General features: G+C 33.0%; 1 protein-coding gene across 3 annotated transcripts in view; it reads left to right on the top strand.

Annotated features, from left to right (window-relative positions):
* The window catches only part of LOC139529102 (DNA replication ATP-dependent helicase/nuclease DNA2-like), a 233,316-nt gene that overhangs the window by 23,020 nt on the left and 184,102 nt on the right, over window positions 1–26,194 (top strand). For all 3 annotated transcript variants that reach the window (XM_071325376.1, XM_071325377.1, XM_071325378.1), the window contains exons 4-6: window positions 8,766–10,540; window positions 21,759–21,824; window positions 25,809–25,886. In XM_071325376.1, the coding sequence (XP_071181477.1) occupies window positions 8,766–10,540; window positions 21,759–21,824; window positions 25,809–25,886 (1,919 nt within the window). The remainder of the gene's footprint in view (window positions 1–8,765; window positions 10,541–21,758; window positions 21,825–25,808; window positions 25,887–26,194) is intronic.

The following is a 26,194-nucleotide window of genomic DNA, read 5'->3' as shown; positions in this document are numbered from 1 at the left end:
GATCAAGATGAAGTCCAATCAACTAGAAACTTAGTACACATATTTCCTATGATATGATCTTTTAATTTTAATACCAAATTAAGAGTTTTGACCCCATTTTCACGGTTCACTGGACATAGAAAATAATAGTGCAAGTGGGGCATCCATGTACTATGGACACATTCTTGTTTTAAATAAGACAATAACAATCAAAACCAAGGAGTAAACAAAGACTCTCAAAACTAAAAGACATTTACACCAACAGTTATAAATAATAAATAAGAAACAACATGAGCTCCACTAAAAACCAGGAGTGAAATCAGGTGCTCTGGAAGGGTAAGCAGCGTATATGGCACCCGTCATGTTATTTTTTTTATCAGTTCATTAATGATGGGAGGGTATATGACTGAGGGAGAATGTCAGATATGATTTCTGACACTTTTGTCATAATGGCCTATCAGCTCATGATGGTGACCGTAAAATTTCTTGAGTGATGACCTTAATTTTATTGATTCATAGCCCTGTCTTAGCAACTTTTGAGAAAGCAGTATTCCTCGTTCAACAAAATCAACATACTTTGAGCTAGCTCTAGAGTAACATATCAATTGAGAAGCATGTACTCCATATGCTGGTGCCGCTGGGATGTTGCTACACAGAAATGGAAAGTTGACTATAGGAAAATTAAAATCATCGTGTTAGTCATAAATTTTGGTATTTAACCTACCATCAGTAGTCATTTCGAGAAAAAGGTCTAAATATGAAGCAGATTTATCTGTGTCGGTTCACTTGGATATATTAAATGTAAGTGATCAGTGAATTTATTATAAAAAATTTAGAGACAGTACATCATCAACATACCGAAAGGTGAAATTAAAAGACTAAGCTAATTTCTTTTCTCCTTTCTGAAAAAGCCCTTGGATAAATTCTGCTTTAAATTATATCAACATGCAATAAGAAGATGTTGTATGATTGCCAATGATACAACTATTTACTAGAGACCAAATGACATAGATGTTAGTACCGAAAGGTAACTGTATGACCTTCAACATCACTTGAACCGTTCTAAAGTTATACCCCTTTGCAAATGAAAAAATTGCAGAATTTTTTGTTTCCTTTCTCTCACTTTAATTTGCCTAAAAAAATGTTATTTAATTACACACAATGCTTATTACCACAAAAAATTTTCACTGAAAAAATTAAAACTATCTTTACCTTTTGGTACTTGCAAGCACTTAGATTAATGTTCTTCAGTTTTATCCCTTTATTGGGATACGATTGCTTTCAAGCAATCTGTAGACTTATACCGGTGGCTAAGAGCAATGCCAGCACGTCAATCGTTTTATTCTAAACGTTAAGGAACATCTCAGATTCTTATGATTGTCTTGCTTTAAAAGGTAAAAACAAACAAAGGGATTGAACTAAAACAACTTTATAATGTTCTTTTCATAATTTTCATGTTTGATAATTCCCTTGACTTGTATGCATGTTTTTAACAACATGAAACTGATATTTGAGATTGTACTTCCATAAAGAAATAGAGAACCAACTAGGTGGTATAGGGAAAATGGTAGTATTTCATTTCCCAGCATTAGGTTGGCCTTTTTGTGTACCCAAGACAGGTGAAGGAAGTCAACTTAGGAGCGCTGTGATTAGATGTAAGGGTACAATATATTTTTTTATTTATCTACGAATAACTGCAGTGTGTAATTTACAATATAAATTTTAAAACCTATTGAAATATTTTCTAGAGGATTATTTGAAAAGGCTTCCAAAATTTCATAAATTTGGTGTAAAATGACGGTGGGCATGAATAACATAAACAAGCTCCGTTGGAAATTGGTCATGATACTATTTGGCTTCAATTTTTAAAATAGAGTAATAAAGTACTAACACCACACATAATTGTTTTATCCAGGTTTTTATCATAAAAACTGGTAAATTTAGAAAATGTTTGTATTGTCGCCTATGGCAGAATAAATAGTACCGTTTTCCCTTTAATAAACATTTAATATACGTTCTTGCTCCAGGGTTTGTTTTGGAAATTATGCGCATGTGTATAGTTTTCTTGATTTCAAGGGGGTTTAGGTTGAATGGTTGCTCTGGATTCTCCACTCAATTACTTATTTAATAACTCATGGGATCTTTTCTATGTATGTCTGCTATTGAAGGTTATTGTTGTTGCATAATTATAAATCATATGCATCATTTAAATTAAAATAAATGTAGTCCACAATCGTAGAACACCCCTTCAGGCGAAATGGAGTCTTCTATATTATCGTTTCGAGTTGTCTCCCTTCCGGTAGTAACTTCTGAATCATATCAACACGTCGAGTATTATCTTGTTCTGTCAATAAACGTCGTATTATATTAAAAACGATCGCAATTGAAACCGATTAATGTGTACGGAAAGGAGTCATGATCACTGACCCAAAGGAAATTAAATTTATATTTAAAGAGTTAGGAATGGGGTTCCTCCTAGAATTAACGTAGGAAAATAGGTGATAAGATATGAAGTGAAATACCACAGGCACTAGACGTTCTGTCAATAGTATAAAGATATTGCCTGTGGAAATACCTTCTCTCTGACACTCTGAGTCTCAGTGACTGCTGTGGAAAGTAAACTTGGAATTGATAGTACAAAAATAAAAACACAATAGGCCTAATTACATTGTTCATACACTTTTATCTGGGATTGGCTATTTTGTAACTATTTTACATGTGCAGTTGAATTAGTTTTGAAATAATATTATCCAGCTACATGTAAACATGTGTCAATGAAACAACGGCAATCGTATCCCTCAGAGCAATCTGCTCTTTGATAACTTTATATGATATGCAAGCTGGGGCATCATCATTTATTTTTGTCAGGGAAGGGCTTTTATATATGGGTAAGACTAAAATCTAAAAAGAATGTGTCAACAACAGAATTCTACTGTGATTGGCCAATATTTTTAACTATACCTTTACATGATATATAAATAAAAATGACTGGTTATAAATTTCATGTATCTGAAGTGCTTTTCTTGATAAATATTCATTAGGAAGTCTGAACGCTTGATATTTGAAAGCCAAGAACCAAAACAGTTGAAGAGCTCTATTGATCACCAAAGATGGACATAAAAAAAAACCAAAATTCATCTAAGGTCATCTTTTACTATGGGAGTTAAAACCATAGTTTATAATTTAAAGATGATTTAATGGACAATTTTAGAAAGGTAATATACTGAAGAAAAATATTTGAAAGTGCCTGGTGATTGATATGATGATTTATTGATAAAAATTTAATGGCACTGGCTACGGTTACATGGAAATGTAACAATAATTAAAATATTATTGTTGCATTGGAGAGTAATAAGAGTAGGTGTGCAGTTAAATACTTTAAAAAAGTGAAACCATTGAACTATATTTTTCGCCTTTGACAGTCACACTCCTAATCTTGAGTAGTATCTTTAAGAACATCAAAACCATTAATACGTAGTAAAACTAATCAAGTTGTACACCATTTGTTGAATAATAATATTCTATTATTTATCAGTATTAAACTACAAGTATTGTTTAGTACATATGAAAGAATGAAGCAATACAACTATAGAAGATTTAAGTTTAATCAATCTAGCGTACATTGCTGTTTTTCATGTAACAATAATGTAATGTAACCGTAGCCTCAGTAATTATTGTTACATTTGTAATTAATCGGTTCCTTACCCAACTTTGCATTCTGGCAATTAGTCTCCAATGTAACAATAATATTTTTATTATTGTTTCATTTCCATGTAACCGTAGCCAGTGCCAAATTTAATTATGACTAGATTCCCTGTTTTCCTTCTGTCACTTTTAATTATTACTCTCTAATCAGACAAGTACACTGCAGCTTTTACTTGCCCTATGATAACTTTCGTCTGTCACTAGCAATTGGACAGCCTTTAATGTCAACCCTGCTGTAAGGAACTACTGCAACCAAGCTTTTGTTTAAAGGGGCACTAGCTGTCAAATTCATGGTCACCGATTTGACTAAAATTCTCATATTTGATTTATAACAATGTAAAACATTTATCCAAACTATCAAAAGTCAAAAATAAACAGTTTACAGAGCATGGGGTAGATAATATATAGGTTCGTTTCCTGTGTATTTTAGTCCAGACGCCATCTAATTAACTATCGATTTGACTTCAGATGACCATATAAGCGATGTAAACATAAATAAAGATATGAATAGATTAAACCAACATGTGCAATTGGATTTTTATACGCCCGTCAAAATTTTGACGGGACGTATTATGGTATACAAATGTCCGTGTCCGTCCGTCTGTCTGTCCGGCGTAAACATGTTGCACCGTAACTTGAGAACGACTTATCCAAATTTCATGAAACTTAACATAGTTGTTTCTTATGATGGTCAAATGATCTGTATACTTTTTGGTGAAAATAAGATTTAAACTTTTTAAGTTATGGCACTTTGTAACTAAAACAGGGGTGTGTTTTTTTCACATGTCGCACCGTATCTCAAAAACGATTCTTGATTATGGCTTAAAACTTTAAACACTTCTTAGTTATATTAATCTTAATATCTGTATACTTTTTGGTGATGATTCAAAATTTTATTTTTGTGTTATTGAGTATTTTGTAAAAAAGTGGGAGGTTTTTTTACATGTCGCACCATATCTCATAAACGATTTATGATTATTGCTTAAAACTTTACACATGTCTTTGTTATATTAATCTAAAGATCTGTATACTTTTTGGTGATGATTCAAAATTTCATTTTTGAGTTATTGAGTATTTTGTAAAAAAGGGGAGGGTTTTTATACGCCCATCAAAATTTTGACGGGACGTATTATGGTATACTAATGTCCGGTGTCCGTCCGTCTGTCCTTCCCTCTGTCCGTCTGTCCGTCTGTCCGTCTGTCCGGCGTAAACATGTCGCACCGTAACTTGAGAACGACTTATCCAAATTTCATGAAACTTAATATAGTTGTTTCTTATGATGGTCAAATGATCTGTATACTTTTTGGTGAAAATAAGATTTAAACTTTTTGAGTTACGGCACTTTGTAACTAAAACAGGGGTGTTTTTTTTCACATGTCGCATCGTATCTCAAAAACGTTTCTTGATTATTGCTTAAAACTTTACACACTTCTTAGTTATATTAATCTTAATATCTGTATACTTTTTGGTGATGATTCAAATTTCATTTTTGAGTTTTTGAGTATTTTGTAAAAAAGGGGAGGTTTTTTTTTACATGTCACGCCGTATCTCAAAAACAATTTATGATTATTGCTTGAAACTGTACACACTTCTTTGTTATACTAATTTAAAGATCTGTATACTTTTTGGTTTGATTCAAAATTTTATTTTAGTGATATTTGTAAAAAAAAAAACAGGGTTGGGGGGGGGGGGGGGTTTCACATGTCCCGCCGTGTCTCAAAAACAATAAATGGTTATTGCTTAAAACTTCCTCAGAAACTATTTATGTTTATTGCATAAAACTTCCACACAAGACGTCGGGCGTATCATGCGCTCATGGCACAGCTGTTTATTTTTACATGTTGTGCCGTATCTCAAAAACAATTTATGATTATTGCTTAAAACTTTACACACTTCTTTGTTATATTAATCTAAAGATCTGTATACTTTTTGTTGATGATTCAAAACTTTATTTTGGAGTTATTGAATATTTTGTTAAACAGGGGCGGTTTTTTTACATGTCTCGCCGTATCTCAAAAATAATTTATGATTATTGCTTAAAACTTTAAACACTTCTTTGTTATATTAATCTAAAGATCTGTATACTTTTTGGTTTTGATTCAAAATTTTATTGTAGTGATATTTAGTTTTTTGTAAAAAAAAAACAGGGTTGGGGGTTTCACATGTCCCGCTGTGTCTCAAAAACAATATATGGTTATTGCTTAAAACTTTCTCAGAAACTATTTATGATTATTGCATTAAACTTCCACACAAGACGTCGGGCGTATCATGCGCTCATGGCGCAGCTGTTTATTATAGGTCTGTTCTATTTTATTTTATAGATTGAAAATAGATGTTTCTCATTGTTTTTGGGGAAGACGGCTTCAAGCCGTCAATCCCCAATGGGGTTGACCAGAGTGACATTCCCTCACATCATTCATTTTGTTTTTATACCCCCGCTTTAAAAAAGGGGGGGTATACTGTTTTACCTCTGTCTGTCAGTCCGCCCGTCAGTCCGTCCGTCCGTCAGTCCGTCCGTCAGTCAGTCCGTCCCATTAAACTTTCGTCACATTTTTCTCAGGAACTACACATCCACCCTTTCTGTAATTTGGTATCAACATTTATATATGTCAGCCATACGGTGTGATGCGTTTTCAGATTCATCACTTGACAACTTCCTGTTTACCGAACACTTGTCTGATTTTACACATGATAGCCAAGTTGAAAATTTTCGTCACATTTTTCTCAGGAACTACAATACAAGGATTTCTGAAATTTGGTTTCAGGATTTATATAAGTCAGCTATACCGTGTGATGCGTTTTCAGATTCATCACTCGACAACTTCCTGTTTACCGAACACTTGTATGATTTTACACATGATAGCCAAGTTGAAAATTTTCGTCACATTTTTCTCAGGAACTACAATACAAGGATTTCTGAAATTTAGTTTCAGGATTTATATAAGTCAGCTATACCGTGTCATGAGTTTTCAGATTCATCACTCGACTACTTCCTCTTTACCGAACACTTGTATGATTTTACACATGATAACCAAGTTAAAAATTTTCATCACATTTTTCTCAGGAACTACAATACAAGGATTTCTGAAATTTGGTTTCAGGATTTTTATAAGTCAGCTATACCGTGTGATGCGTTTTCAGATTCATCACGCGACAACTTCCTATTTAAAACTTGCATATTTTTACACTATTAATATTATCCACTTGCGGCGGGGGTATCATCAGTGAGCAGTAGCTCGCAGTTTCACTTGTTATAGTGTGGAAAACCCCCCAACAAATCTTACTGAGAATGATGAGATGGGGAGACACAAATGAATAAATTGACTTTAAACACTTTTTTTACACATTTCCCTTCTGTTTCTCTCGAAATTATCGTATATTGAGCTCTCCTTTAAACTATTTACGTTTCTTTTACAATCCGGAAAAATCAGTATGACGAGATATTCTAAATATATCCAACCTACATTATATTTTATAGTGACGTCATTGTTGGAATGCCACACTACGCATAAGCAGGGATATCCTTCACTGGTTATTTAAATCATTCTCAAAGATTGTGCACTTATTAAAAAATAGTATTTGTTAAATTTAAACATAATGATGGTTGCTTAAATTGATTCAAACATCAACATGCAATACTTTAATTTGTAGGTCAACAACTTTCAAAGTAACCAAAAGTCCGAGGGCCTACATGAGATTGGAAAGAGAAACGAGCTTTTCCATTTTTTTTCTGTAAAACTCTGTTATGAGAATCTTCCTCCAATTCAGGAGCACCTCAATTTATGAGCTAATTATCCACTAAAATAAACACTTAAAATGTGACATTTAGTATATGATAAGTAGTCTTCCATTAAAACTAAATTTTGTGTACCAACATAGTCATTGTAATAGTAACAACAACAAAAATACAAATGTTGCATTTTGTAGTTTAAACCTATTTATTCATGAAATTTTACAAATATTTCAAAATGTAGGATTTGGAAACAGGCTTCACACAGTTTACATCAATCATATTGTTATTTTTATTAGTACCTGTATCCCTGTGATGAGAGATGTAACTGGGAACTTTATCGATGGAAATTTAAAACTGAATAGATTTTTCAGTCCTAACTTTCTTAAGAAAAAAGTTAAAAATCTTAAGAGTACTGTCACAAAAAGTGGAAAATGACCTTAGCCTGCAGTTCAGTCGTACACTATTAAGATTTCAAAAATAATTGTAGTTGTTGTTAAATGACAGAATTCAACTAGTTGAATTTTAGATAATTAACTATCAACTTTAATTGAATGTTTAGATTTAGAAGATGCAGATCTCTTACATTGGTCTAAATTTAATCCTAAACTAAAAAAACGAAATTACATTAAACAACAATTGATTGCAATAGTGTCAACCTTCCACATGTTCTAGCTGTTCTTTTTTTCATTCTTTTTATGAAGACTATCAAAAGATACCCCCCCCCCCCCCCCAAAAAAAAAAAAAAAACCAACATGAAATAGAAACAAGGGCCGTCTTTCCCCTCCGAGCTATTCAGCTCTTTGATTAACCTTATAAGAATGATTTTATATGCATCGCATTAGTAATCCAATGATTTACCGTAGTTTCACTTTCATTGTTGACATTCTGTTTCTTTAAATAACCAGTACACGTACAATGCATGCGTTGTCAATTTCTAGCTAGGGGTTAAATTGAACATGAATACAGATTTAAAGAGGTCGACTCATTCACTTGCAAGTGAATAACTAATTATCAATGTTTCTTAGCGTAATTTGACAAAATTGGAACGTTTTTGGCTGCAAAAATGCGAATTGTTATTTCAGTTTCATTATTGATTGAACAGAAAAAAATCAAACTTTAGATTTTTTATATATCTCGTAGCTAGTGCCCCTTTAAATGAAAATTTTTCCTTTAATTTGGAATGCCATTTATCACCATCACAACTTCAGTGGCAGTCAATCTTACTAAACAAGAAATTTTTTAAAAAGAGAATGAAAAAACGCTTTATTTCAGCAAAATGTTATGCAGTCAATTGCAGATTTGTAAAAATATAATTGTGAGGCACAAACTGTTTTGATTTATTTTTCAGCCATCTAAAAAAAATTCAGCAACACCTTCTACAAGCAGCTTGTTTTCTAAAGTTGGCCAAACAAGTATTGGCAAGTTAACATTAAAGAAGGGAAGTACAAGAGTAGCAGCAGATTATTTGAACTCTGGAACAGATCGACCAACAGGAAGTTGTACTGAAGTTATTGAAGGTGAAACAAGTGCTGCGGTTAAATGTCTCAGTACAAAAGAACATTGTTCTTCTTTCAAAACGGAAACTCAAGCAGATAGAATGTCTTCAAACCAATCAAATTTTACTGTTGTTAAAACTAGCTTAAACCAGTTGAAAATTGATTTAAATCAAGGTAACAAAAGTAACAAATTCTTTCAAAATGAAGCAATTGTTATCCCAGAAACACAGGTTTGTCTGTTAGAAAGTACTCCAAAAGTCAAGGGTCAAGCTGATGAGGGAATCATTCCTGATACTCCACAAAGTGATAAAAATGATGAACCAGTAAAAAAGAAATCTTTTGGAAGAAGCTTTCTAAGCAGTGGGGCTAATGTTTCTGAAAACCCATACATTCTAAAGAAAGAACATTTAAAAAAGCAACCGGTTTCTAAAGCTAGAAAAGGCTTGATATCTTTTTCTTTTAAGTTTAATGCATATGAAAAACAGGACAATGATACAGAAAGAGAAATAAATGTTCAATGCGAAGCAAACACATGTATAGAGAATGAAATTGAAGATTCATGTAGTTTACAAAACAGATTCAGTACACATGAAAGTGGCAGTCAATTATCTGAGAAGGTTACACCTACAAAAGTGTATCAAGGCAAAAGGTCTTTTCTGAAACGTATGTCAAAATGTGGGAGTTCCCCAAACTCAAAAAGATTTGTTTATTCAAACTTTGGTGCAAACAATGGAAAAGATAAATTGATGTCTAAAAATGTTAGAGAGCATATGACAGGAAGTAGAACTGTTATAAAATCAACTGTTGATGGAAATATAAATGATGAAAACCAGGAAGTTGGATATGACCAGAACTTTCCCAGTAAACCTGAAGAAAATCACAGTAAGGAAGAAAAAAACCTAAAAGAAAAGCATAGTCATGATATATACAATAGAATAGCGGACCAGAAAGAGAATAAAGATTTATCCAGCCAATCAAATATTTCTAAATGTTTACAAAATGAGACTGGGTCATCATTTTCATATCAACTGTCATTGATCAGAAAACAGAAGCCAGTAGTTTCAGAAATGAAAGTTGATGAAGATGACTGCTTATGTGCAATATTGAATGAATTAGATAATGATAACAAAGAAAGTTCAAAGATGAAATCTTACCAGCCACCTGTTATGTCTTTAAAAAAAACCAGAAATTCAGGACTAGGCAAATTATCATGTAAAGAAAAACCTGAGATAAATGAAAGCTTAGAAGAATCCTTAACAGAAGATGACATAAAGTTTCTGGATAAAATTGATGAGAAAGTTCATCAAAAAGTTAACAAAGAAATTCAGATAAGAGAAGATATGGTCAGTAAGCATGGCATGAAAACAATTGAAACTACTTTCCTAAAACAAAATTTTGTAACAAAGAAAAGATGGAAAGACAGGAAACTTTCAAACAATCAGAAAACAAAGGAATCTGACTCTCACAGTGCAGATGACATCATTCCAACACAGTCAATTGTTGAGATTTTAAGCCAGTTAGGGAAAGATGACATTAAGGAAATAGGAGATATTCCAATTGGTGGATTTTCAGACCAGTTAGAAAAAGAGAAATTGTCAAAAGAACTTGGAACACAAGCTAAAGAAAAGTAAGATTTAATACCATTTCAATGTTATATTTAACTTGCTTATATTTAAAAAAAACCACCTAAAACTTAAGTACAGTACAATTAAAAGGAATAGGTTTCCATACTCCAAATATTGCAATGACAAATGAATGATTCCCCATGTCACATCAGAAAACTCTAATATCCCTTTCTAAATTCTTGATGAAAATTGAGAGGGCTCTCTCCAATTATTGAACAAAACTATGTCCTATGACTGCCTGCAAACCAAAATGGTGGACATGGCTAAAATAGAGAAGGGTAAAATGCAAGTATTGGCCCAAGACCACAATTAATGACCCGGCTTTTCGTTGTCCACGAATATAGTTCCTTTTAATTAGAGTGTATTTTAATTTTTCTTTCCCTTCCTGACTCATTTCTTAGATTTTTTGGGGTGCAAATGAAAGAAGAGAGTTGAATTAAATTTTTGGATGTTGTATTTAAACTGATTTTGATATGGAATGAGTGATTAGGCCAAGTGCAAAAAGGTAATATTTACAGTTTTCGGAACATCTCTTGATTTGTCAATAGGGGTATGGATGTGTATTGGCTAAATTTGTAAAAGTGATTGGTTCAATCTTTCTGAATTTTGGATATATATTTGGACTAGGACTATACATTACACACACAAAAAATTTGACAAAAGTGCATGGTGCAATTTTTTTAATGATGCAAAACGTTATAAAGAACTGATAGAGGAATTAATTGTGGTCTGTGGCCTATTGTCTATTATTTTTAAAACTGTTATAGATAGAGATAATCTGACAGTTGAGCACTACCTATTGTCTATTTAAGGTAACTCGATACCAAATGGCGTATCTCCCGATTTCCAAAATTTTTGGCATACGTGTACTTTGAATCGAGTTACATCGGAATATGTAATAAAAGATGGGGGTCACCATTTTTGTTTTTTTGTTATTTTCATAGGAAAACATCAATTTTGGCGACAAATTTACTTAGGTAAATAGGGGAAATGCCTTTTTTTGAGCTTACCTTTTTAGATTTTCGAATGGATGGCTATTTTCTTATATACGGAGAAAAACAAAAAACTAACATAATATCCAGGATTGCATAGTGAATCCATACACATATAGAAACTCATATGTCACCATCCTTGTTTTTGAAATAAATGGCTTCAAAGTTGATCGATAGGCCTAGAATTTGACCAAAAACGTGTGACGTTATGGTGTACGGAATATATAACGTTCTTCCTTCTCAGAGAAATGGAGAAAAAATATGTGTCGGGATCTGAATGAGTATATTTTATTTTCATTTCCCCTGTCGACTGTCGTGAAGTTCCTAGTAATGCAATATAAAATTCTACTGAATCAGATATAATTTTATTTCGTCCTGCACATGGAATTTCACTCATATGAATTAATATTAATATCGCCTGATTTTCATATCAAATGAGCATATACTTGAAACTTGCGTGAACAGGTTCCATGTGAATCTTATGATAATAGTTCATGCATAAATCACCATAATTTTGTACACGTTAAATACACGTAAATATTTGAAATAAAATTATTCAAACAAAAATCTTTGTTCTAAAATTTGATGAAAACCATAAAAAATACCTTCAGATTTTTGTTAAGTTTGCGTGAAAATTAAATGAAACATTTCACGTGAGATTCATCCAATTACTGATTTTAACTCCATCATATTAGACAGTGGTGGTATGTATCATCACTGCATCCCGTGATGCAGAAATATAGTATTTTAAAAAATTTGATTCATTTAACAGTTTTTTAATTGCTCGGTTTGATGGTTGTTTAACGTTCAGTGGCAAATAGTTCATGCATGTTCGGGACGATTCTAGTATACCATTTTGAAAACAGTTGTTTATGAAAGACACATTTGATGCACCAGTAAAAAAAGATTAAACATTCTGTTATCATTGTGAAAATTATGAGGAAAAATAATGATCCTGATAAAATACACTTTCCAAAAAGTAAAATAACAAAACTCCAAGAAAATTTCAAAACGAAAAAATCTCTTATCAAATGACGAAATCAAAAGCTGAAAAAAATCAAAAGAATGATAAACAGCTGACATATTCTTGGCTTGGTACATACAATACATGTAGTATAGTGTACTCTGCGTGGTGTAAATGTGTTACTTGTTTGCTCAGCAAGTCTGAAAAACCTTGAAAACTGTTAACCCGAATAATTCAGTTGTTATATTCCGCTTACTACATTAAGTAAGTAGGAGAGATCGATTACGGGGAGGGACTGAATTATTCGGATTAGCAAACTGTATGCAAAATTTCACAAATTTCAACATTCTGTCATTTGTGAAAAATTATTTACATAACAAATCTTGAGATCATATATGCACTCTTTATATAAGTAAAACAACTGCGAAATTTAAAAGTTCCAGCTTGAAATTCAACCTGTAACAGATGTAAGCCGTAGTCTGTACTCTGTGTGCCTTTGTATTTTATCAAAATGCGTAATCCAGCAACCTGTCATGAAACAAAAAAGAAAATCCAGACGATATGCGCACCCATAATATGAGTAGTAACACCAGGTACATACTATGTCATAGTTTTAAAGCTGAACCAAATGACTGTAGTCCTAAATAATTAGCCGAATTACCCTATATATACTAAGTGCGGGATTAACGGTCGAACGGACAAATGTTAAACACTATGATGATACCTGCTCTATAAGTAATTTGGTGACAATGCATATTTTTGAATATGCAGTTCATATAATGGAATGGTAATTTGGAGATCTGAAATGTAGTAGCAATGTAAAAAGGCTAGCATTTCCTTCATTTCGTCTTTGATGGAAAGTTGATTAATTGGAAATTTTACCGCATCTCCTTATATTTCATTATGGTTTGAATTTTCTGGAAAAGAGCAAAAGTTTTAAGACTTCAACTAATATTTACCAAGAGACTGAAATGTTACTGTGACAATTATACTACACATACTCAAAATTTTCCAACGTTTACTAAAACTACAAATAAGAAGTGTAAAGATTCTATTCCAATTAGCATTAGTCACGATTTTCTTGATGTCTTCAAGGTGTTGATGTCGTTTAATTAATGCCCAGCTGTTGCTATCTTAGGCAGCAACCATTTGATTTTCTGGGGGGGCTATGGTTTTTTTTTCAGTGCAAACTTTTTTTTTTCGCCTTCGGCGAAGAACAATCTATTTTTTTAGCGACAAACCGAAGACAATTTTTTTCTTTCAATTTTAGCATTACATATAGTGGCAGCTGAGGGTGAAACAAACAATTTTTTTTACTCAGGGTCCAAAACAAATTATTTGTTTCACCAAAACCTGGAAACAAACTTTTTTTTCCAAAAAAAACCATAGCCCCCCCCAGAAAATCAAATGGTTGCTGCCTTATCAATTGCATATCACATATCTCCATTTATCATTCTATCAGACAACTTTGTACAAATAACATGTACATGTACACAAATTTTTATTTTTTTTATTAGGGCCCCGCCTTTAGGTGGGTCGCCCTATAGTGATCAGTCTGTCCGTCCGTCCGTCCGTCCATCCGAAACTAGAGAACCATTATGATTTCATACTTTATACTTTACATGTTTATTAACCACCACCAGAGGGTGTGTCATGATGTATGTACAATTTCCTAGGTCAAAACCTTTAGGTGGGTCGCCCTATAGTGATCAGTCTGTCCGTCCGTCCGTCCGTCCGTCCGTCCGTCCGTCCATCCGTCCGAATCTAGAGAACCATTATGATTTCATACTTTATACTTTACATGTTTATTAACCACCACCAGAGGGTGTGTCATGATGTATGTACAATTTCCTAGGTCAAAGGCGGGTCGCCCTATAGTGATCAGTCTGTCCGTCCGTCCGTTGTACCGTACGTAACACTTTAACTTTGTGTCCGCTCCATATCTAGAGAACCATTATGATTTCATACTTTATACTTTACATGTTTATTAACCACCACCAGAGGGCGTGTCATGATGTATGTACAACTTCCTAGGTCAAAGGTCAAGGTAAAAAAACTTTGGTTTCAGTTGACAACCCTGTGTCCTTTGGTGAAGATCGTGTCCGCTCTATATCTTGAGAACCGTTATGATTTCAAAGTTTATACTTGACATGTATATGAACCAACACCAGAGGGTGTGTCATAATTTATGAACAACTGCCTAGGGCAAAGTTAAAGGTCAAAATCTTTGGTTTCAGTTGACAACCCCATGTCCTATGGTAAAGATCGTGTCCGCTCTATATCTTGAGAACCGTTATCATTTCAAATTTTATACTTGACATTTATATAAACCAACACCTAAGGGTGTGTCATAATTTATTTACAACTTCCTAGGTCAAAGGTCAAGGTCAAAAACTTTGATTTCAGTTGACAAACCCATGTCCTATGGTAAAGATACAATTTTTTAATGCACACTATTCACAGCGGGGCCCACAGAGATGGCTCCCATCTCAATGATATCTAGTTTGTACTTGTACTTTTACAAATAAAGTCTCATGTTACCCCAATTTCCATAATGAGCAAGCGGTAACGTAGATATTTAGTTTTGCGTAACTGTTCAATTTTGGTCTTCCTCGCGGTCTGCGTTTAAACTTTGTCAAATTTTTTGAAAAAATTAGAGGCAATGATTTAATTTTAACAACTAAAGTTCCAAGTGACAGGTGTAAATTGTAGGATTGATTGCTTTGATTATTGGTTGGTTAACGTCCAGTGGAAATTATTTCATGCATGTTCATGAAGAGAACAAGTTAACAATAAATACAATAGGTATAGGTTTTGCAATAGAGGCAGGGCATCCGCGATGATGGTCGGGAACATTTTAACTGACGCTATACATGTATATATATACGTGTATACTTGTTCTAAAAACTAATTTTAAGAAAGAAACTTTCCGGGCCTTTTCCGACGCCTAGACGCAAGTGGATACTCGGGGCTGGCTTTATTCAGACTGTAACGGAACCTGAATTTTATTATTATTATTTTATTTCTGCCGAATCAAGTGCCCATGTATTTTTCAGCCTTCGTTAACTTTTTAATGCTTCATTCCGATGTTGCTGTCAGTCCTGAGTAGACCTGGTTTATACTATTACAAAGCTGGCACTGTATTTTAAAATATTTCCAAAACTATATCGAATTTACTCTGTACAGACCAATGAATTTCAGAGACTGTTTACACATGGAACACGGGAAAAGTTATTTGGCTAAATAACCACTTTTTTACATTCCATACAAACAAACTATTTTCTGTATGATTTTCAACGTCTGTATTGTGCTTTTCCATCTAATTATATCCGTATTCTCATCCAAATAAATTTTAATTTTGTCCGAGCGGTGTTTTTGATGACCATTTTAAAACAAATTAATAGTTGTAAAATTCCCTATTTTTTCACTCATCATCCTAAGCTTTTATAAATTAGATTTCTACTTTCAAAACAAAATTTCATGGGGATACGGTGTGAATTATGAATAAGTACTTATTGCAAAAATAAACCAAGGTTTACTTTTATAAATTGTTATTTGGATGGAGAGTTGTCTCATTGGCACTCACACCACATCTTCCTATATCTATACCAAGAATAAAAATAAAGTGATAAAACTGTGTCTATAACAGAACATATATAGATAAAGCATGCAGATGCTTAAATATCAAAGAAACAGAATATTTAAAAAGTAAAGTAATACTTTTGAAAGATTAACAATGAGAAGATTGATTGCCGGAAAACGATAAAACAGTCTATGTCAAATAACCGCTACGTATTGCATCAAAACTCTCTGCACTCTGCATCTAGGGAAAGTTACCGTTAAAAATGTCACACAAAACCCGCTGCATTGGCTTATAGTGCGGTGACAGAAGTGTAAAAAGTCGTCTAGATCGCGAGTTTAATCTCCCCAAATAACACACGGCTAGAAATGGTCTTAACTTAAAGACAAATATGTCTTCTTTAGTTTTTGCCCTGTCGTCAGAATTTCGTACGGTCACTTTTTTCTAAAAAGTTGTTTTAATGACTGGTAGTATATTGGAGAGTTTCAACCCCCCTTTTTCAAAATGTAAAAAATGGGTATGTTTGCTTACATTTAATTGAAATCGTTTTTCCTGAAGCTATTTTTACATGTCAAAATATGCTATTCAGTATTTTATTTTCTTCTAATCTATAAAATTTGTGAAGTTCAGACTATTTAAAATTGAGGTAATTTTAATTGCATATTCAGAATCAAACTTTAGGTTCTTCTTCATAGTAGTAATAAAAATTATCCCATAATATTTTAAGCATATAGTATTTAATAAAACTAATAAGTGATAAAAATTTCGGAACCAAAATATGAAAAAAACCTTAAAAAATCAATGGAAAAAGAATGGAGTAAAAATCTTCAATTTCAACACGGAACTCAATCACTTGCCTTCCGTCCCATTTTGTGTTTTAGTCAATAATTTGCTCTCAAATGATATATGAAATTACTACCTTTTTTGCTATTATATACACATATTTTCAATTAAAGTGCACTGATATATGCCACATACTTTGTTTGTATATGTTTATATTCTATGTTTTTTCATTATAAAACATCAAATATACTTTGTCAGAAAAGTCTTATTGTAAAATCAAAATAATTGACGGATAGTTTCAGTAAATATTCCGTGATATGTCAAGTCCTTTGCAAAAGAGGGACGAAAGATACCACAGGGACAGTCAAACTCATAAATCTAAAACAAACTGACAACGCCATGGCTAAAAATGAAAAAGACAAACAAACAACAGCACACACGACACAACATAGAAAACTAAAGAATAAACAACACGAACCCCACCAAAAAACTAGGGGTGATCTCAGGTGCTCCGGAAGGGTGAGCAGATCCTGCTCCACATGCGGCACCCGTCGTGTTGCTTATGTGATAACAAATCCGGTAAATGGTCTAATTCGGTAGGTCACATTCATGAAAGGGGAGGGGATTGTAGTTACGACGTAAGAAACATATCCGATATCATTTGTGAAACGGTTATTCCATAGCTGTCAACCAACTCGTGATGGCGTCCGTAAAATTTACGAAGGGATGATTTCAACTTCACCATTCGGAACTCTTGGTTTAATAGCTTCCTTGTGAGCAGCAACCCTCTATCAAGAAAATCATGATAGCAAATGCAAGCACGGGAATATCGTATTAATTGGTAGAGTATACCCCGTATGCAGGTGCTGCTGGAATGTTGCTACTTAGAAATGGAAAGTTCACAATTGGAAAGCTGAAATCATCTCTTTTGTCGTAAAGTTTTGTTTGTAACTTGCTCAATTAAGTCCAAAGAACAGACAAAAGTCGTTAAATTTTATGTAGTGAATAAAAAATATGCTAAAAAAACCTCGATTGAAATTTTAAGTCAATTTACCAGTTTAGGGAAGTCGACTTTTGTATCTGCATTGCATAAAAGATTGGATGAGGGGAACATCAAGATGTTTCATGCGATAGCTGTTAATTTGAAGAACTCCGTGCAGGAAGTTTGACGACATACAATTATATGACTGTTGTCCCTCAGTTTCGGGTATTAAGTGTACACGTTCTAGAATGCAGTCGTTCATCTGGAGCGCTTGTATATTTTATTGGAACAAAAATTTTTAGAAAGATAAAAAATTACTCAAGTTTGAATCAGATGAGCGTATTAAAAATGTTTTATCCGTGTCAGATAAAGTTAAAGTTGAAATAGTTTCCCGTCCATCTTTTAAACTTCAAGCACTCTGTCATTTTGGTTGCATTACAAAATATTTGCTAAAAACGAAAACAAATAAATCCAAACCCGTGGAAGCAGATATTTCAGAACACGATACTGCTTTTACTTAATATTCTATTTTGGCTATTGACAACGATTTAATGGTCATTCCTCATGGCATCGTTACTTGATAAATATAGATCATTTCTTCAGGCTGATTCTAATTTAAAATATTCTACATGCAAAATGCAGTCTAAACTCATTTATTTCTATAGAAATTCAGTTGTAAAACAACTTCAACAAGTTCAAGGCAAATATAACATATTATTTAGTAGCAAATTAACTATTTTAGATGCCATATAAGCTTGTAGTCAATTGAAATCTGACCTCAAAATCTCAATGTCAACTGTAATAGACACAAATAACGGACAGATATTTAATTCCGCTGCAAGTTTACTTAGAAAAGACATCGAAACTCTAAAGAAGACTACCCAACTTTGGATGAATTGTTTCTTCCTTCTTAATTCAGTCAATGCCTTCGTATTTATTGCAATTCATTCTATGGTTACTGAATGAAACTGCATACAGCCTAGACTATTCTCAGGAAATGGCACCTACAGCCTAGACTATTCTCAGGAAATGGCACCAGAGAAATTGTGGACATGCTAAGCAATTGTTGAGGCAATCTATTTTATTTTACTCCTTTTCATTTAGTATTGGCTTTACAAATGTACCGTGAGTTTGGTTCAAAACACCTTGTTGAAACATTGAATGCCAATGGATTTTATGCTTCTTAAAATAAAGTGCGACGCTATCTAATGTGTTGTGAACCATGAAATTGAGCGAATTCAAGATAGTGTGTAATTCTCGTATGATATTTCCCCAGCATCTTTGCAGACAAGCATATGGATGTCATCACACCTTCCTAAACCCCCTCATAGATCTCTGTTAAATCTTGGATGAATTGATAGGGATGTTTGAAGCTGGTAATTTTTAGGAACAAATGTCTTCGGACTTCCTACAATACCTTGTCTGTACTTGTAAAGAAATAGTTATCAAAAGTACCAGGATTATAATTTTATACGCCAGACGCGCGTTTCGTCTACATAAAACTCATCAGTGACGCTCAGATCAAAATAGTTAAAAAGCCAAATCAATACAAAGTTGAAGAGCAAAATAACGTGTTTGCTATGAGCAGAACCTTTCATGTGCAGACCTGTGGCCATGAGTGAAATGTGTAGAAATATTAAAACATGTCAAAATGTTAGAAATAATTATAAATTAAGGAATGTATCTCCCTCATGCAAAGCTCTGATTCATTTTACGGATTTGGCTATACTTTTTTGAACTTTTGGATTATAGCTCTTCATCTTTAATATAAGCTTTGGATTTCACATATTTTGGCCACGAGCATCACTGAAGAGACATGTATTGTCGAAATGCGCATCTGGTGCAGAAAAAATGGTACCGTTATTGTTATTGTGACAGTTGATGAAAATGAACATGATGGATATAAGGGTTGATTTGGTATAAAGCTTGTTGCACTGGTACACACGAATCCAGTCCCGAGGTTAGGGGATTGTTGGCGTGCCCTTAAAAAAGTTAAACCCCGCCACTATCTGTATGTGTCAGTTTTAAGTTACGAGATGGTAATGCAGTGTTTGTCGTTTGTTTCTATATACTATATTGGTTTCTTTATTATTTATTTTGTACATTAATCAGGCCGTTTGATTTTTTGTTTGTTTTACATTATTCGTTTCGGGAATTGAAGACTTTGCAGTATGACTTTTACTCATTGTTGAAACCCGTACGGGACCTATAATTGTTTTATGTCTCATTTGGTCTCATTTGCAATCATATCACATCTTCTTTTTTTATATGGAATACTTTTGAAGTCTGTCGTACGTTGCAAGGGAAAAAAAGGGGGGATATAGTTAAAAACCTATAATGTAATAGATATTAACCAGAGTTAAATACACAACAAAAGATAATACTATGGTAGCAGTAATAATTGTGAAAAAAAAACAAAAAAACAACGAGTAGTCTATAAAAAACCTGAAGTATCCGCAAATTCAATTTGAGGTCATATTTGACTGTAGTGTTCTATGGCTTTGGTTTGATACCTCACCCAATATGATAGTTTAAAAAATAATTTTAAAGTATTGTCCTGCATGACACTTGATTTTTACCTGAAATTGATATTTTTCATAAGGTTTAGGTGCTTTTAACATTTTATAGGTTGAAAACTTGATTTTTGAAGTTTTGTTTATATAACGTCGTTTTAGGATTTCCAAAAAAATCTCAATGATTAAGGTTTATGTATAATAACAAACATTACTAAAGCCAAAACAGTATCATTTGTATTTAGGTAGAGTTTAGAAATAGAAAAAAAATGTCAAAATTGAAACCCACCCAAATTTTCATTTTTTTTACATATGACCTTTGACCTCAATTTAAAAAAAATGTGACCATATCAAGTCCTGACGACAGGCATATTATCATAGTACACGATTTCCTCTTTCCAATGATATAGTATGTAGGTGTGTGTTCGGTGGGGAGATTAAATTCCAAAAAATCTGCCTTCAGTTACCGCACTATTATATGTGTGAATGTTATTCGATAACGTCAGGAACGATAACTCATGGCGTAACGTCATTTGCTATTGTGTTACCTTAAGTCAACAGCCAAGGGACTTCTTATAGGAGTGATTGCCCTGGAATTACAATTTTTTTTCATTTTTGCATTTTATCTTTAAAACTATAATATAGATAAATAGGAAGAAACTTCAATTAGCAAATTAAGAGCACATTTGTTTCTAACCTAAACGATGTAAACGATTACGCGCATAGTCGTTTAATCCATTTGTTTCTTACATTTTTTGGTCAATGTTGACATCGTTCACATAAACGATGTACGCGCAAAATAGTCGCGTAGTCGTTGATCGTTTATCGTTGAGACGTGTAAACGATATATTTGTTTCTGCATCTGTCGTTTAAATAATTACAAGCACGTGTTGTTTTCGCAAAGTCCTGGTTATTTATTTCCCGCACTTTTACCTGTTTGTTTACAGTGCGTGAGTGTAATCTATTTCTGTCTGACTACGTGGGGTCTATAAAGTTTATTAAACGATGTATTTGTTTCTAGCAGCTTAATGTTAACTAAACGATAGTCATCGATGACAAAATTTCGGGTTAGAAACAAATGCACTCTAAAACTTATCAGCAAGATAGTAACTACAAATAAGCTTCATGGCTGAAATCATCAGTCAACTCCTTATCTGAGTTATTGCCTTTTGATTAATGTTTTTAACCAATTTTGCGTTTTTGAGATGATCTTTTGAAACACTGCTAGTACTGCTAGTGAAAAAACATCCTTACTTATTTGTTTGGGTATGATCAAAGACAGGTTTGTTAAATTTCTATAGTAAATACATTGAAATATGGAGATTCATGTAAGACACACCAAAATGATTATGTTGAATAATTGTGTGCTATAAATACTGTTGCCTCATTATTCTTTTTTTTTACAGAGATGTTATGCAGCCAGTTTGTGTAAAATTTGGACGACATAAAGTTGACAGACTTGATCGTCACAGGTACAAATGTATATTTTCAGACCACAAAAAATTTCATGAGGCCTGCAATTTTTGTCTCACCTGTGATAGGCGAAAGTAGTCACATGAGAAGTACAATCAGGTGGAAATGTGAACTATTTATATATTTATTTTGACCCATCTGTCTGTCAGTCTTTCAGTCCTGTTACTGACATCCCAATTCCTCTAAAACAACAAAACAGAATTTCATGAAGAACATACTATATAGATATGCATAATGACAGGAAATTACATACATGTGATTCTTCTGGCGGGAATCAAAATCTACTGATTTTTAGACCCTCTTCCGTCCATCTCGTTAATATTTGAAAACTTCCGCTTTTTGAAAATGTCAACCTCGTAAAATATTCAGTGCACATTTCATTTGAAAAAATCGATACAGACAGAGAAAAAGTCTGAGAAACTCGAAATTGATATGGGAAAAGTCTGAGAAAAACAAAAGTTTCCTGTTATTGATTTTGTGTCAAAAGGTTGTAAATTTAGGTGTTTAGGATTAGGCTGTATATACAGCAATAAATTAAAGATACTATGCAATTAGCTGGTGATCGCCTAGATAGCTATAGTTAAAGACACAAACCTGGGTGATTAGAAGTGAAATACTGACATAGGATTTAATTGTACAAGTTGTATAAACAACAATTTAATTTGATGCTGTTGAAAACATAAACCATTAAACATTTACTGAACCTCAATGACAAATAAAATCAACTCAAATATGATATTTATGGCTTGTTTTCTATCCAAGCCAATGTAATATCTATATAAGTATAGTTGTTTTGGACAATTCTAAAATTTTTGGATTTGACAAAATGCAAACTGTATGTTATCACCAAATACCCCAGCAGCAAATAAAGAAGACAAAGTATCTAACCAAAATCAACTCTGCCTGGAGATCTGATTTCAAATGGTGCAGATCCAGTTCCAAAGGTCAAGACCATGCTTACTACCGGTACACTTCATGCAAAGCTGACTAATGACTTGACCAAACTTATGAAGACAGCTACCCACCAGCAAGCCTACAACTCTATCAAATTAACACTTTCTGTTACAAGCATGTTCAGAAGTGGTACCAAAGTTGGCAATGTAGCTTAATCAGAGGTTCTTTTTGCCAACTATGTATGATGGCTGATCACTTTATCTTGAATTATACATAATGAATAAATATTTGAAAACCCCTTATATATATATAAATCATCTATTTTCATCAAGGATATTGAAGGTGTATAAAGGTATGGAAATATTGTTCTTTTAACAAAAAAAGGAAGATATGCAGTTTAAACACAAAAAAAACCCATTGCGTACGTCAATAAAAAGGTCGATAAAAAATCTCCAGTTATGAGGCCCAAACTCCAGCTGAAAAATTCCAAATCTCCAGTTGTGTCTTGACAACTCTGTCACATGTCTGAAATTATGATTCCATTTTTGTCGAGCTTTCGATTTTAGTCGAAAAAGCAAGACATAGCGATCCTACATTCCGTCGTCGTCATCGTCAGTGGTGTCCACAAATATTCACTCTGTGGTTAAAGTTTTTAAAATTTTAATAACTTTCTTAAACTATACTGGATTTCTACCAAACTTGGACAGAAGCTTGTACTATTTTTTCTTTGTACCAAAACTTGGAGACAGAAGCTTGTTTATGATCAAAAGCTAGTATCTAGAAGGAAATTAAGTTAAAAATTTGTTCCTGCGTATCTGTGATTTACTTATAAATGGACTTTTTCTTCTAGTAAACATTACATACAGTCTGCTGTTAAAGTTTTTAAAACATTTATTAGATTCCTAAACTATCCAGGATAATTTTTACCAAATTTGGACAGGAGCTTCTTACAATCAAAAGATAGTATCAAGAGGAATATTTTTATTGATTTTTTTCCTTTATTTTTGTTGAGCATGCGATTTACAGCAAAAATAGGCGAGACACTGGATTCCATGGAACCCTTACGAATTTTTTAGGAGTTTTGCCGCTGTGTTAGTTGAACAATCAGTCTTCATCAGTAGTTACACTGATAACTGAATATTATCTTTCAAAATCAATGATAGTGTCTGGCTAATTTGGAATTGTTCATTTGAACACACTTTTTAGTTTTATATACAATATTTGCATAAGCAATCATTGTAACAAAATTGTTTAGATCCATTGTTAAATTCCAGAGTGACTGAAAACTTTAATCTGATCTGATTGTTAAATTTGAATTATTTCTTAAGAATAATCAGTAAGGCCAAAAAAAAATATATGTCTGTTTCCTGTTTCCCGACCGACCCTGACTCAAACCCCCCGACCCTAGATCTTTTTATTCAAATCCGGAAAAAATCGTTTCTGGTCCGGAAAAATTCATTTCCGGTTCGATCCAGGTCCGTATTTTACTATGCCCAAACAATCAAAATAATAATAATAATAATAATAATAATAATAATAATAAATTCTTTATTTAAAGAGGGTAAACACAGTTAGTTACAATCACTAATCTTCCCTGAGGCCCTCGTATACATGTATGCAATACAAGTAAAAACAAAATGATAATAATAAGAGAAAAAAGCAAACATACAACATATAAACACAATTGTATAGACATAATACATTTTGTAGTTCAATGTACATGTACCATGATTAAAAGATATAAAACAGTTACATATCGCATGTAGTAAATAGACCTAGAATATACAAATCATTAAAATCATACATTCTAAGAGTAATAGTTGCAATCATTTCAGACTGAATATTGGGACTGTCTCAAGTATTGTTTTATAATTTGTTTAAAAGAATAAGTGTTTTGCACTTTACACATTTCATAAGGTAGTCCGTTCCATAAAACTGATCCAGAATAAGCAAAAGATTTTTTAAACAGTTCAGTTTTTGGCTGCTCCCAGCACAAATGTGCTACAATTAAGGTTTAAAAAATGTCAGCACTGGGAGGATTATTCAATTAAAGCTTCTTTAAAGGGATTAAATCATTTTGGGGTACAGGACCCTAACCAAACATGACATGTAACCGACTGCAAATCTGACAGGGAGTGCAAAAATAAATTAAAAAAAAAAAAAAAAAAAAAAAAAAAAATCCCGACCTACCGACCCTGATTTATTTGCCTTGGAAGCAGGAAACAGACATATATTTTTTTTTGGCCTAATGAACAATTTCAATTTAGTCTTTATATCATTTTATTTTCTAAATTCAATATCTTCGGTATTATAAATTAGGTAAAAAAGAGGTTTGAAAATAAATAAACATGAATATCTATTGCAAGACTTTTTTATGGTAATAATATTACATGTACTTATTTATGGAAGGCAATACATTACAGAGGCAGATTTAGAGGGAGGTGACCCCCGTCCCCCTGGGCCCCCTTTTCTGGGAAAAATTTGGTTGCTTATATAGGGAATATGTATCCATTATTATTGAACTAATATACATATTTGTTTAGGAGCCAGCTGAAAGACGCCTCTGGGTGCAGGAGTTTCTAACTACATTGAAGACCCATTGGTGGCCTTCAGCTGTTGTCTGCTCTATGGTCAGGTTGCTGTCGCTTTGGTACATCCCCTATTTCCATTCTCAATTTTGATTTTACAATGTTTTCTTTTTGAGAACCATTAAATGGAATGAAACAAAATATGGCATGAATGTTCCTAATAAGATGCTACCAAATGTTGTTACTTTGTAGCCAATCAATCATCCAAGATGGTTGTCAGTGGGGAACTTAGTTTAACAAAAGTTCCTATGGGAAATACATGCAAATGCTTTTTCTAGAGGAGCAGTGATTGGAATGAAACCAAACATGGCATCAATGTTCGTTATGATGTGCTGTTGAGGACTTTTATACTTGTATCTTTATGGATTTAGATATACTGTAAACTGAAAATATATCAAGAAAAGAAGATCGTCAAATAAGTCAACATGAGCAAAATTGTTGCCTTGGGACAGGTGCAAACAAATGCAGCAAGTTTGATATAGTCTATATTGTTTATTTCAGAAATGGAAATGATTTGTGTTTACAGTTAACAGATGTATTTACAAAGAAACAAAAAAACTGCATACTCTCAGGATTTTGGTTTGTATGATTTAAATTTGCAACTTATTATTCAAAGGAGTAGGTCCCAAAATATAACAGTTTTACAAAATTGTTAAAATGTAAACTTTTAGTTATTTATTGGACAGTTGAATGCTTCTGCTACATAAATATGAGCTGTTTTTGACAATACAATGCACATATATCGGGTTTTAGCACCATTAAGTCATGCTAAATTACTGAAATCTTCAAAATTCTATCATTTTAGTTAAATTTTAGACGGTTTCCTTGTAAAACGAAAGTGGCCGCATTCGTGTTCATCCTTAATATTGAAATGTAAGTTGTATTTT

The sequence above is a fragment of the Mytilus edulis genome, chromosome 6 (assembly GCF_963676685.1).
Source record: "Mytilus edulis chromosome 6, xbMytEdul2.2, whole genome shotgun sequence".
Lineage (NCBI taxonomy): Eukaryota > Metazoa > Mollusca > Bivalvia > Mytilida > Mytilidae > Mytilus > Mytilus edulis.
This window is presented reverse-complemented; position numbering and strand designations above follow the sequence as displayed.